Below are 14,998 nucleotides of genomic sequence, written 5' to 3' on the forward strand. Positions count from 1 at the left end.
TGGAATAAAATGAGTTTTATTCAGGTAAACCCGGTACACACAATGAAATATAAAATACAGACACAATACACACTTATTGGAGGTTTGGGGGTGAAAACTACTCAAATAGGTGCAGGGCGCCTGCTTCGGAAGGCTTACCCTGACCGTGACCTTGTCCCGAGCGTCCTGGTACTCTTTCGAGTAAAATACCCAACTGCAACCGCTACATTCGATTTTCAGAACTTGGCCGCAAAATGCCAACTTAGTCTCAGCTAGGCAGGCTTTCCCAGCTCCAAAACCAAAGCCAGTTGCTCTGCTATTCGTAACAGAGCAACTTTGAAAAGCCCACCTTGGGCCATCTCCCTACATACCTTCTGCTGAGCTATCTCTAACAAGGAAGTAGGAGTGGCAACCAATCAGAGCGTGGGAAATTTCCCCAGCAGCCAATCAGAATTGGGGCTCGTCTGGCTGCTGATGTCACAGGAGGGGGCGTGCCAAGCTGGCTTGGAAAGCCAGGTGGGTAATATGAATCGGCCAATGTCGATGGATTTTATAGTGGACCTTCCAACTTCCAAGGGAATGAATACCGTCCTCGTCGTCATTGACCGCTTTTCGAAGCAAACTCATTTTCCCCCGTGAAGGGTCTGACGAATTCCGCCAGGCTCGCGGAGGTCTTCGTCCAAGAAATCTTCCGTCTCCATGGGGTGCTGCTAACCATCGTTGGGCTGAGCATACTGTAATGCTAGTGCTCACCACGAACAAGGCGGGACCCCGGTACTGTGGTAACAATCCGCTCAACCATAGGACAATTGTAATAAAATGGCCAGGTGCAATAGGGTAAATAGATACATATAAACACTCAAAGAATGATCAAAAGGTCACAAAAGTCCCTAAAAAGATGCACTCAATAGCCAAAAGTAGGGAGGAAAATGTATGGATGGGATACTAATAACCCTGTATTGCTGAATATACAGTGAGCTCAGAAAATGTATAGAGAGTATTCAATGGTTTGATCGATAATACCTCATATGTCTTTTAGATTCACTATAACACCACTGTAAGAGCATCAGGCCTATATAAGTGTATAGTATTATGCCCCAAGGCACATCTAATATATTAATTAGTCCACCGTCTCTTCCATGGGGATTTTATTTTCCTGCACTGTATATATTTGTTCACATTTTTCGTCGTTATTGTTTATTAATAAAACTTTATTATTTTCACAATTTAAAACTGATTCTATAAATACTTAATACATGGGATCGGTGGGAGCTCCAATTTATCACATTGTTGTTTCTAGTAACCATCAAAGTCATATATAATAGTAATTATACAGCTATATGCTACGGTGGCGAGGGTCAGTGCTCCTCTGAGGTACAAATAAATGATATAAACGAGAAAAGGTCATACAAACAAAGATGATGTGACCAGAAACCTCTATAATTCAAGGAACTCAGGGTGTATCTCAAAATATAAATCAATCATTTATTTCATGGCACAATACAAATAAGCGAAACAATCCATAGCCTACCACACTAAATACGTTGGGCAGTTTGACTTTACATAGAAGAAAAATAGGTCTTTTAAAAATATACGTCAACTCTTGGTATACCAGATTATTAAAATACTGAATATTTTAATGGTACTGTTGTGTTGGTAGGGGTAGCCTGGCAAGGAAATTAAAGGTTAAGCCCGCTGGATACCCGTCAAGAAGGTGGTCTATGTTGTAGCTTATGTGGCCATTTTATTTCAGCCAAAATGGCCAACACACTTTATATTATGTCACCCTATAAGATAGGGAAATATACTGTGTATATTTTACCATTTGGATTTGTAAGACTCCATTGTGTGGTGGGCTGGTAATCTAGTCAGCCAGGCCATCACACAATGGAGGTATGGGTCATAAAATAATTTGAGGAGATTGGGAACACTGTGGAAGTGGGGAGGGTCTGGACGCAGATCGGGAGAGCATGTACTTCAAAAGAGGAGCATCTGCTCATCTCTGACTGCGGGGTCTACCTCTGCGGGAGATATCAGGCTGAAATTGGGAACCGTGGCCTGCGTCCCAGATCCACCGGAACATTTTCTATTGGTTAGTTTAAATTTCCCACCCTCCCCTGTGGCTGTCCTAAAACAGTTAACTCCCATAGCCCTGACTGGTCTATCTCATGCGAGATCTTCGTGACAATTATCATGACAGTATGAAGTTACCTGCCTTTTTGATTACTGTGGTATTGCTATGCTACCAGTATATTCACCAACCCTACTTTAAACAAGCAAATGGTTTCTCCCTTGTATGAATTCGCTGGTGACTTAAGAGTCTTCTCTTATCACTGAATTGTTTCTCACACTCTGTACAGGTGTAAGGTTTCTCCCCTGTGTGAATCTTCTTGTGTGTGAGGAAATAGTCCTTCCGTGAAAAGCTTTTTCCACACTCTGTACATGTGTAAGCTTTCTCCCCTGTGTGAATCTTTTGGTGCCTGGAGAGGTGGCTGTGAACAATGAATTGTCTATCACACACTGAACATGTGTAAGGTTTCTCCCCTGTATGAATCCTGTGGTGTTTTATAAGGCTTCTCTTATCAATGAATTGTTTCTCACACTCTGTACAGGTGTAAGGTTTCTCCCCTGTGTGAATCCTCTGGTGTGTGAGGAGATAGTCCTTCTGTGAAAAACTTTTCCCACACTCTGTACATGTGTAAGGTTTCTCCCCCGTGTGAATCTTCTGGTGTGAGAGAAGACTGCCCATCTGTGAAAACCTTATTCCACACTCTGTACATGTGTAAGGCCTCTCCCCTGTATGAATCATCTGGTGTGTGTGTAAGCTTCTCTTATCAATGAATTGTTTCTCACACTCTGTACATGTGTAAGGTTTCTCCCCTGTGTGAATCCTCTGGTGTGTGAGGAGACAATGCTTCTGTGAAAAGCTTTTCCCACATTCTGTACATGTGTAAGGTTTCTCCCCTGTGTGGATCTTCTGGTGTTTGAGGAGATTATACTTCTGTGAAAAGCTTTTCCCACACACTGTACATGTGTAAGGTTTCTTCCCTGTATGAATCATTTGGTGTGTGAGGAAGCTTCTATTATCACTGAATTGTTTCTCACATGCTGTACATGTGTAAGATTTCACCCCTGTGTGAATCTTCTGGTGGGTGAGGAGGTGGTCCTTCTGTGAAAAGCTTTTCCCACACTCCGTACATCTGAAAGGTTTCACCCCTGTGTGAATCCTCTGGTGCCGGGAGAGGTTACTCTTATAAATGAATTTTTTCTCACAAACCGAACATGTGTAAGGTTTCTCCCCTGTATGAATCATCTGGTGTGTGAGGAAACATCTCTCATCACTGAATTGTTTCTCACACGAGGTACATGTGAAAGGTTTCTCCCCTGTATGAATCATCTGGTGTTTGACAAAGCTTCTCTTATCACTGAATTGTTTCTCGCACTCTGTACATGTGTAAGGCTTCTCCCCTGTGTGAATCTTCTGGTGTGAGAGAAGATTGCCGTTCTGTGAAAACCTTATTCCACACTCTGTACAAGTGTAAGGTTTCTCCCCTGTGTGAATCTTCTGGTGTGTGAGGAGATGGTCCTTCTGTGAATAGCTTTGCCCACACTCAGTACATCTGAAAGGTTTCACCCCTGTGTGAATCCTCTGGTGCCTGGAGAGGTTGCTCTTATAAATGAATTGTTTCTCACACACTGAACATGTGTAAGCTTTCTCCCCTGTATGAATCCTCTGGTGTGTGATGAGGCATTTCTTATCGTGAAATTGTTTCTTACACACTGTACATGTGAAAGGTTTCTCCCCTGCGTGAATCCTCTGGTGTGATAGGAGTTTTCCCTTCAGTGAAAAATGTTTTCCACAGTCTGTACAGGTAAAGGGTTGCTTGCTAGTGTGGACACAAATGTGTGTGATCAAATCCCTATTCAGTAAGAAGCTTTTCCCACACTTACACACAAAAAGCTGAGCACTGTAACTCTTTGAATCTCTCTCGTATCTTTTGCTTGACCCATTCTTGGAGTCAGGCTGTGCTGTGAGCTGTACAAGGCCTGTAAATTCACCATCATGTGGCACTGGTTCCTTGCACATGTCCAACATGTGATAGGAATCATTGGTTTTTGGCACTTCAGGGCTGCAGGAAGTGAAGCAGCTTCTGGACATGTAAGAGCTCCAGTTCTGCTCCTCATTCAGGCAGTTGTCTAACAAAAATAAACAAAAAAAAGACAGAGCTCAAATGTTTTCAATCTGTAAAGAAAATTGCTAATAAAAAATACTTTTCAGGATTTACTTGATCCCTACTTAATTAACAAAATGTTCGGTTACTCTATACCCATCGCTTTAAAATAGTGGCCCCTGGATATCCAAAACCCCCAATGACTTTCGTGGTGTTCCCCAAAGACCTGCTATATGTTTCTGGCAGTTCACACAATGAATTAATTTTGATAGATATATAATATGTATTAATTATATACGTGTACATTTACATCCTCTAAATCAAAATTAACACTGAACTTGTCCATGAGAAGTAAAGTTAAGGAAATCCTGGTCAATCATACCAGTGAGTTGATGATATTGCCAGGAATATCCTGACAGTTTAGGGGTTCTCCCTTTCTGTTCCTTGTCTGACCACTGGGTGTGCTGCTGTTTCTGCTTGCTTTGGGTTTTCCCTCTGTTTGTCTCCTCTTGGGTGCTCCTATCTTCTGTCTCTGCCTGCCTTATAGTTTCCTGTACCTCTTTGCCTTTGCTTTCTGTTCCCTGACTTCTGCTTTAGCTTGTTCCCGTTTCGTAATAAAAGGCCCTTGCCTATGATCTGGCTTGTCCCACTCTGTTTCCTGCTCCTTGGTCCAAGTTCCTGCTCTCCTGCCCTGTTCCTGCTGCCAACTCGACGATCCTTGCCTGTCACCGAACCCTGCCTGTGACCCCGATGTTCCTTGCCTGCCCCCGAACCCTGCCTGTGACCCCGACGATCCTTGCCTTCCCTGCTATTCCGGCCATCAAGGTCCTCTCTGCTCCTGGAGTCTCCCTCATGACAGATATCAACCCAACCTGACAGAAATATATAGTATAAAGATAGGTGAGAGAAGTATACATGGGCATCTAAACACAACCCAATTGCTCTATTGTGTGTCTTACATCGTGGATGAGGTTGAAAAAAGACATATGTCCATCAAGTTGAACCTACGCTAAATTTAGACAACGGATACTTTATCCTATATTTATATTTACTATGTATATTGATCGCTTGTCAAGGAAAATCCTTGACCATCTCGTGGTCACTCACAAGATGGTCCATTACAGCCTGCCATGGCCCATCGGATTAACACAGCTGGGGTCCCTGCATTTGAATGGGACTCACGCTGTGTGAATCCTACCGGATTCCACCTATCTGTAAGAGACGCACAGTAAGAGAGAGACTGAATCAGTCACTCTCCCGGCGCATCTCTAAAAGGCAATCGCAGGGCTTTATATGCTTATTATGTCTTTTATTTATATTGTATCAAGATGTAGTATTATCTTTTTCATAGTAGCTGTGGGTAGATTACATATTATATGCTTTTTGAGTCACCACTATGGTTTGAGTGGTGAATATAATTACTCGTTAACATAGATCAAGCACACATCAAACTGAGGAACCGTTTTGGGGTTTCAGTATCCCTCTGGTTTGTTTTAATCACCCGATCACGTAGGCCGTGACACAGGAGAACTTAAACATGGCCACTAGGATACCAGCACCCCATTACGGGGCATATAACTCGGGACGCAGGGGTCCCCGTAACTGAAATCAATGCGGATCAGCTCCAGGGACTCCCTGCTACAATAATATGTTATTAAAATAAAAGCCCCGCAATCGCTTGTTGGAGGCGGGCAGGGAGAGTGACTGTCTCTCTCTTACTGCGCATCTCTTACAGACAGATAGGATCAAACAATTGGCCCAATGTTAAACATATTGGAAACATAAATTAAACACATTGGTCCCTTATAGACTTAATGTGAGTATTGATATTGGGGCCTTTATTTAAGTTAGATATCCATATGTTATATATCCCACATCATTTTTTCCAACTGTAACAGGGGACTTATCCCTGTTCAGTAATGTGCCTTTAATCTAGCAGTGTGGTAGTTAATTACTAAATACCACCTGCCTGATTAGATTGTTTACAAAAACCTGTCTGTTCAGACAGGAAGTGACTCTCCTTAGCTCTGACTGAGAGCTGACCTTTGGAGAGACAGAGCAGAGGTTCTTGAGTCCCAGGAGAGACTGACCAAAAGAAACCCAGATCTCTGGAGCTGCACAGCAGAGCTGATTTCAAGACCCAGGGAAAACTACTGCACCTGAAGCTGAACCAGGAAGTGAGAAGATTTTCCCTCCAAGAAACAGATAAGACTTTTATTCATAAGAGACTGCTTATATCTGCTTATTTCATGCTATATGTTTTGGGCTGCGAGAAATGCTTGACTAAGGGAGATGTGAATTATTGCATAGTGTTTCACTAGAAATACTCCCAAGTGAATAGAAGCTTTGTTCCCCCCCTGTGTTTGGATGGATTTCCTGATGAAAAGGAAAAGGCACAATAAAGCCTTATTATAATTTCACATTATAAACGTCTCCAAATTGTGTACCTCTGTGAACGTCCGTCTACACAACCCTTCCTCAGTTTGATGTGTCCTTGATATACAGGCAGTCCTCGGTTATCCGACACAATGCGTTACTCAAAATGACGTTGTAAAGCGAAACGTTGTAAAGCGAAACACATTTTCCCATAGGAACACTGTTTAAATGAAAGGTTCCGTTCCTGAAGGCATTTTTAACACTAAAATACACCAAATATTTTATGCAGGCAATAAGATATGCAGCACACACATAAATTATATAGTGTATATACTGTATTATATATATAATATAACATAATAAATAATATATTATATAGTATAATATAATATTATATAGTATAATATTATATATATACGCTCTGACGACGCTTTGCAACGTTGTTTATGTGAATGTGTATATATATATATACACACATACACAACGTTGCAAAGCGTCGTAAGAGCGTTGGATAAGCCATTTTGGCGTTGTAAAAATGAATATAGGTATGCATTGCACAGCGTTGGATAAGCCATTTGTTGTAAAGCGAAGCGTTGTAAAACGAGGACTGCCTGTATGTCCATTTGGAGATGTAGTAATAATAGCATGCCAGTTTTACGTAGCGCTTTACAGAGACATTTTGCAGGCACAAGTCCCTGCCCCGTGGAGCTTACAATCTATGTTTTTGGTGCCTGAGGCACCGGAAGATAAAGTGACTTGCCCAAGGTCACAAGGAGCCGAATCCGGGAATTGAACCAGGCTCCCCTGATTACCAAAATAATCACTAAAATCAAAAGGAATGCCTGAATGCCAGAAGTGCGCGCTGCAACTTCACAGAGAGATCTGACGTGGGACAGTGCGGGAGGCATGCCAGTAGCTGGGGTGCTGCCCGGCACCCAATAGAGGCGCGACCAGCGCTGGCCGCCCCCCCCCCACCCCCTACAGCACAGGGAGAGAGACAGGATAAGTGTGTGTGTGTGTGTCTCTCTCTTTCTTGTACTTGCCACATGCTTAGTTGATGTGATTACATCTTTTTAAAATATAAGATCAGAAAGTAACCGGTTACAGTAGTGGACCTTTTTAAGAAATTAACTGTAAAGAATAATCACTGAGACCTGAATTATCTTCGGAGACTGGAGGAAGTCCTTTGATTGGTGATAGCAGTTCAATTTTGCAGTGCCATAAAAAAAAATGAGATTAACAATCCCTGCATCATCTTATTTTGAAACTACATAATCCTGTCCATTCCCCTTTTCTTCTTCACTTGAGGTTTTGGATGCAGTGAGGAGAAGAGCAGCTTATGCTGTTCCAGAAGAAGAGGAAGCAAAAAATAATCTAATACTAATTAACTCTGGTTACATCAGCCTTCCAGTATTGCACAAAATCAGCCATGCATCACTAATACTGTTTAACTCCTGTAAAGTTAATACTGACATTGTGTGTGCGTGTATTTGTGGGTTAGTGTGTGTATGTATTGTGTATTTCTAAATGACAAACTGTTTTGCACAGTAAAAAAAATATAAAAACAAAAAGGGACTTATTGTGAGATGCATTTTATTCCCCTACATATTTTTCCCTTCCCTAAAATCTGATTAAAGTATGTTGTATGTTAATGCTTATACAGTATATACCCATTTCTGTGCGTACAGTATAAGTATGTCTTTGTGGGGGTGTAATATTCATGCATGTGTTGCGGCTCTGAATATTTTGGACAAATTATTTTTTATATAAAATGCCTTTTCTTCCTTGAAAGATTGCAGACCCCTGAGCTAGTTAAAAGATCAAAATGAACTGGAGGAAGTCGCTAACAAAAACAGAATAAGGAAAAATCAGATGAGACAAAGCAATTACTACGGAAACAATAAGAAATGAAGCAACAATATAAGAACATGTAACCGTGATATGGTGAAGATGCCTATCGAAGAAAACAAATCAGTGATTTATGATTGATTCTTCCCAAATCAATGCACACAAACAAGACAATAGATCAACAATAAAAGATAGCGCAATTATTATAAAGAGAGTTGATGACTTCTGTATTAAATTATATGAGATCACATATATCATCCAGCAGAGGAAGAGCGAGAAGCCACCACTGATGAACCGTGTGTCCTTATGTACATCATTGGTGGTGGTAAAGGCAGTAAAATCCATGGAGAATGGAAAGTCCCCCCAGGGAAGATGGAATTACAACTACAATTTTGAAAGAAGCTGGGGAAGAAGTAGAGAAAATCCTTGTAAAATTCTTTACATGCTGCATGAAGAACAGGAACATTCCAGAATAACACCAGATTTATCCTCATCCACAAGAAAGGAGACAAAGACGACCTCAAGAACTCCAGACCAGTCTACTTCTAATCACAATATTTTGGTAAAAATGCTCGCTAATCCCCTGCAACACACACTGGACTTCACCCAGCCTAGATAAACATAATTTCGTAGTGAATACAACACAATGGGCCTGTAGGCGGACGCTCACAGAGGTATGCAAGGGAGACTGATTAGGGTGAAATTAAATAAGCCTTTTATTGCGCCTTTTCCTTAACATCAGGAAACCATCCAAACAAGGGGTAAACAAAGCTTCTATTCACTTGGGAGTATTTCTAGTGAAATACTATGCGGTTCACAACTCCCTTAGATAAGCATGTCTCCCAGCCCCAAACATATAGCATGATATGAACAGATATAAAAAGTCTTGTAAAGAAAAGTCTTATCTGTGCCTTGTGGTTTGGAGGGAAAATCTTCTCTGTCCCTGGTTCAGCTCCCTTTTCCTCACGGTGTGTCAGCATTCAGGTTTAGAAGTTTCCCCTGAGTCTTGAAAGCAGCTCTGCTATTTCTTCTGGCAGGGCTCAAGACAATTTGTGAGAGTCAAAGACAATCTCTGCTCTGTCTCCAAAGTTCAGCTCAGGTGTGAGCTAAGGAGTCTCACTTCCTGTCTCAAAAGACAGGCTTTTGTAAGCAATCTAATCAGGCAGGTGGTGTTTGTTAATTGACTACCAGCAGTTAACCACCACACTGCTGGATTAGAGGCACATTACTTGAACAGGGATAACTCCCCTGTTACAGGGCCAAACCCAAGTCGTACAAGTTTTAAATACGATCTACCTCTCAGTTTAGGATTTGTAGACTATGAAAAAATTATCTGATTCCCTCTACACTTCATCAGTTTAAAATACATTAAGAAGAAGACACAGTGTTGAAGAAGAGTACATTGATATGATAAACAACATTTACGAGAATGCTCCATCAACTAATAGATTACTTGGAGACAAGCAATATAAGGATCAGCAAGGGAGTGCAACATGGAGACACCATGTCACCTAAGCGTTTCAGAGCAACATGAAGAATTGTTCAGGACATTCTATACGGAAGAAAAAGGAGCAAAATCAACTGTGAATACTTGGGTCACCTATGATTTGCAGATTACATTGTTATTTTGCAACAGCGACATCTCATCTTCTATGACAGAGGGGGGGAAAGAGTCAAAGAAGGTAGAGTTGAGAGTTAGCAAGAAGAGCTGTGGAATATGAGGAGGATACAGAGGGGATGCCTCCACAAATGGAATCCACCATCTTAAAATGGTCATCAAATTCCTGAGGTAAAATTAAGGAAGAAAAGTAGTTAACAGATGGCATTCTGAGAAGAGTCAAATACAGAGAGGAGGCAGCGTGGGCCACACTTGTGAGTGTCCATTAGTGAGGAAAAGTAGCTTTGATTACACTGGGAGTGGGAAGAGTTGAAACCAGATAGATTACATTTGTAGTGGAGGGTGTCAGAGAGAGTATGAGATTTCCTTTAGGGGCACTCAGAGGAGTGAGTGCAGGAGCAAAGAATGCGTGTATGGCACCCAAGGTCTCTGGTTAAAAGGGTGAGAATGGCAGAGAAGTGGGGCATGTAGCGCATGAGAGGAAGATGGGGCAAAATTCGAATTCATTACAAGGTTGTCGGGGTCAGTAGAGTAGCAGAGAGGAGAGGGAGGACAGCAAAGTGTTCTTGAGAGTCATTACCTTAATGAAACGCTGGTCTCTGCAGAACTGAGGGGTAAATGGAGGTGAAGAAAAGGAGAATTGAGAGAAAGTAAACGAGAAGTAGTGATGGTCAGAGAGAGGAAATGGGAGAACAGGGAAGTCGAGAGAAGCTTCTGCAATATCTTCGCATATAGGATCTGAGAGCACAGGCAGAATACACTGGTCATAAAGGTGGAAGGAACCCTTGAAATGTGTACTGTTTCTTTCAAACGTATTCCATTGATGGTCAGATACCCGACACTCTGCATATTATACTTGTGTGAGACATATTGCTCCTGTTACTCTGCTGCATGTGATTTGTTCCTGAATAATCGGCAGGCTTAGGGACTTCCTATGAAAGGCAATGAACCCTGAATATTCCCTAAAGGTGACCATACTACTTGTAACAAGATAGCCGTCGTTTACCCAAAGGATGTTATGGTACTCACCATCGACAGTAAATGAAACTATTTCACTCTTTATTGTGGTTAGATGATCTTCAGTGTTTGATTCTTCTTTCTCAGGCTTAATCTCTAATCTCTCTGGTATAATTACTTCAAAACCTGCCAACAAGAAAAGGAAAATCCATCATGTAAAGCTGGGAGTGGAACTCTTCTTGTGATATCACTATACAGAAATACTGTATACTGATTCCTAAAATGATGGGATAGGTAATTGATTGTACTTGATTATTAACCCAGAGTGATGAGTGTTTTTACCCCTGAGTGCTGAAAACATGCTGGAGTTTATGGTGCTAGCAATGTTCAAACCTCAATAATGATAACAATATTCTCAATACAACTTTAGACAAATCATGTGCGTTTGTTTTTTAATAGAACATTTAGCTAAAAATTGTATCCATGCTTTAATCTTATTGTCCTCAATATTGTAGACATTTCAGTCCATTTTTAAAACAAATTGAATAGATGACCAATGAGGATACAAGGTTACTAACCAGCAATAGGAAATGAATCTATTTCACTCTTTATTGAGATCACATGATCCTCAGCGTTTGGTTCTTCTTTCTCTGACTTAATCTCTAATCGCTCCGGTACAACCATTGGAAAACCTGGCAATAAGAAAAGGAAAACCCATCATGTAAAAGCTGGGAGTTGGGGCTGTTCTTGTGATTTCACCTTCTCTGATATTGGTATAATGTAATACCCATCGTAAAGAAATGTTTTACTAGCCCTTCTGGCAAAAATTGACAAATATAGTTGAAGACATATTACATCTTACCTGCTGGTAGATCTATAAAAACATAAGATTCATTAGTTTGGGTATTTGACTCATGTTACCTATGGCACACCTGTGACCGACAAATGGAAGGTCCCTTAGGAGTGAACTCATTTGTTGAATTGCGCAGAATACTGAACGTATTTCCAGGATGTTGATCGGTAACTTGGTCTCGTTTGATGAGATGTGGAATCATAGACCTTCCTTTGTAAAGGTTTTTTTGGTTTGAGTCACCAATGAAGACTTTGTCTTGCAGATGCCAACAGTGCAATTCTATCTTGCAGTGTTGGAAACCTGGTCTTGCCACGTTGAATAAAGTTGACCTGTAGCCATCTGCGATGCAATCTTGTCCATGGAATTATGTTTATGAACTAGTTTAGAAGTCCTATGAGGTGCATCAACTGTACCTGAGAAGGATGTTTCATCTCTAGGAAAGAAGACACCTTTCCAATGTTGATCAGTTTTACTGGGAGTAAGGAAACGATTCCCTGTTGAGTATCAAACAGGACCCCAAGAAACTCATTCTGAGCAAGAACCATCTTGCGCTTTTCCATATTTATGATCCATCCGTGGTCTTTTAGTTCTCTGTTGACTCTCTGGACATGTAATAGCGTCAGGTGTTCTGAACGAGGTTTAATCAGCCACTCGTCTAGATACAGCATGACATTCCATTTTGGCAAAGCTTTGCTCCAATTACCACCATTACCTTGGTAAATGTTCGCGGTGCTGTCACCAGCCCGAATGGCAAGACTTTGAACTGGAAGCGTTTGTCACCTCAGACTTCCAGAGGACGATCGTGACCCCGATCGGATGGGTGTGTAAGCAGCCAGGAGCTGGAGAATGGTGACTCGTTCAGCAGCGGTAGCCCAGCTGCCAAGGTCTTCAAGTGTCCGCCGGCATGCCCATCACCGCTGCAGGCGGCCCCGCCAGAGCCTCTACCGACATCACCAGATTTGGCGGGCGATTTCCGTAGTCCGAACAGGCCCGGAACTACCTTAGGGCTAGCCAGTGCCTGAGCTCTAACCACTGAGCACTGCTACCATGGTTAGGGGTTTAACAGGCAATGAAAACAATTCTTGTATTTTTAAGACAATTTGTAACCAACGGTAAGTATTTTAATCAATCATTTCTGCCATATTTATTATAACTCCCATAACTGCAAAATAACCACATATCCCCTCCTTGCAAATTTCAGAGCCATAAAAATATATACAATACTAACTTAACAAGCGTGGATCCATGCTGGGAGTGGGCAGTGCTCCTCTGTCTATGCTGGTAGTGGGCAGTGCTCCTCTGTCCTTGCTGGTAGCGGGCAGTGCTCCTCTGTCCATGCTGGCAGTGGGCAGTGCTCCTCTGTCCATGCTGCTAGTGGGCAGTGCTCCTCTGTTCATGTTGGTAGCGGGCAGTGCTCCTCTGTCCATGCTGGCAGTGGGCAGTGCTCCTCTGTCCATGCTGCTAGTGGGCAGTGCTCCTCTGTCCATGCTGGTAGTGGGCAGTGCTCCTCTGAAGGTGCTGAGATAGGACGGTCCTTGATTTAGATTTGGTGGATGCCAGCTGTACCTGTATAAAAGAGAAGAAATGTAATTAGTACGATCTGTTTCCTTGGACAAATATACAGCATTTAGTATAATCTTTCAAACATAAAATTATTAGCACAAAACAACGCCAAAAAAGTTAGAGAGACAGGGACACCACACCCCACATCTGGTCCATCCTCAAACAGGAATCTAATTTCAAACACTGCAAAATACATTAATAGTTCAGGATTGCTATAACATAACCATCTATTACAGCGGTGTGCAATCTTTCCAGCGTGCGCCCACCGCCCTGCTCGCGCCCCCTCCTCCCTTACCTCATCGCCAGCATCAAATGGCGCAGCAGGGTCATGTGACGTCACGTGACCCCGCTGCTTAATTTGACGCCGCATTGCCACGGCAACGCATCGCTGAAGAGAACGTAAGTGAAGTTGATGAGACCTTACGCGATCCCCTGGCATTCATTTAAATACCTTGGGGGAAGAGCGCGGGGTCTCTGCTACCGCCGCACCCCCCAGTTTGCGCACCACTTATCTAGTATACAAAACCACAGTATAGAGAGTCTGGGATCAACCGCTATAAGAATAGCAATGTCCTCTTAGTGCAACATAGTAACAAACTGTACAGTGCTATCATATATATATATATATATATATATATATAACTGAAAAGTTTGTTTGTCTGTGCCTTTAGAGAATCTGCTTGGTCCGTCGATCCGCCCTCCCCCACCCCCACCCCCTCTCACGGCTCTCAATGGCCTGCGGGGTGCGCTGGCATCACTGACACACCTAGCCTATTGTCACACACACACACACAGACCCATACTGCCTAAGCCTCTCATCCCTGCGGACTCGGCATACCCGAAACACTCACTCCATGACGAGGCTGGTTCGTCCTCATTGGCTGAACCTCTCACGTAACATGGCCGTCGCACGTACAAAACTAAAAAAAAAATGTCGGATCAAAATGCTCCAGCGCTCTTCATGACGCATTCACTATGGCCGGCGCGATTGAGCTGCTGCATTTTGTTGCGCTGCTCGCACTAAGGACGCAGCCTAATTGAGTATGGGAGCTTGTGACCCAAGTACATATTTTGCAATTTTCTAAAAGAAGGTCGTGCTTGTCTTCTCTGTCTTTGCATGCAATTGGAGGTCCCCTGGTAGGATCTTGAAGAGCAGAATAACGTGGCCTTAATTAGAGAAAGCCTTTGTGACCTTTTAGCAGTATTAACTTTATTATAATTGGAACTACAAGTAGAGCATTGGAATTTTATTTAGGTCTTGAACAGAACACTTAGGGGGTGATAGATTTGCTATGTTGAGCAAACAAGAATCAAGATAGATATTCAACATGGGCACTGTGCATCCAGATGGTCTTAACGAAACCCTGGATACGAGTACCTTTTTATGATTTGGGACTTCTTGTCACTAGAGACGCTCTCCAGTGAAGATCTACAGTATATTCTTATTCACTCACATTTCTCTTTCCATTGTTGTGTGTTGATCACAATTAAGATGTCTCATTGTATGTTAAAAACTAGTATCTCTAAAATATCATACCATTTTATTTTTACACATCATTTTAATTATGATTGTTTTCTTTGTTCAGTTCTCATATGTGCATGATGATATACATCCATATGCACTTATTTTTA

General features: G+C 42.1%; 1 protein-coding gene across 1 annotated transcript in view; it reads right to left on the reverse strand.

Moving 5' to 3' along the window:
* LOC142472599 (uncharacterized) overlaps window positions 1-14,998 on the reverse strand; it is a 32,158-nt gene continuing 17,160 nt past the window's right edge. The window contains exons 7-10 of the mRNA XM_075579674.1: window positions 13,032-13,155; window positions 11,529-11,642; window positions 11,023-11,136; window positions 1-4,176 (exon numbers count right to left, since the gene is read on the reverse strand). Coding sequence (XP_075435789.1) covers window positions 2,243-4,176; window positions 11,023-11,136; window positions 11,529-11,642; window positions 13,032-13,155 — 2,286 coding nt within the window. The 3' untranslated portion in view covers window positions 1-2,242. The remainder of the gene's footprint in view (window positions 4,177-11,022; window positions 11,137-11,528; window positions 11,643-13,031; window positions 13,156-14,998) is intronic.

The sequence above is a fragment of the Ascaphus truei genome, chromosome 22, assembly GCF_040206685.1.
Source record: "Ascaphus truei isolate aAscTru1 chromosome 22, aAscTru1.hap1, whole genome shotgun sequence".
Taxonomy (NCBI): domain Eukaryota; kingdom Metazoa; phylum Chordata; class Amphibia; order Anura; family Ascaphidae; genus Ascaphus; species Ascaphus truei.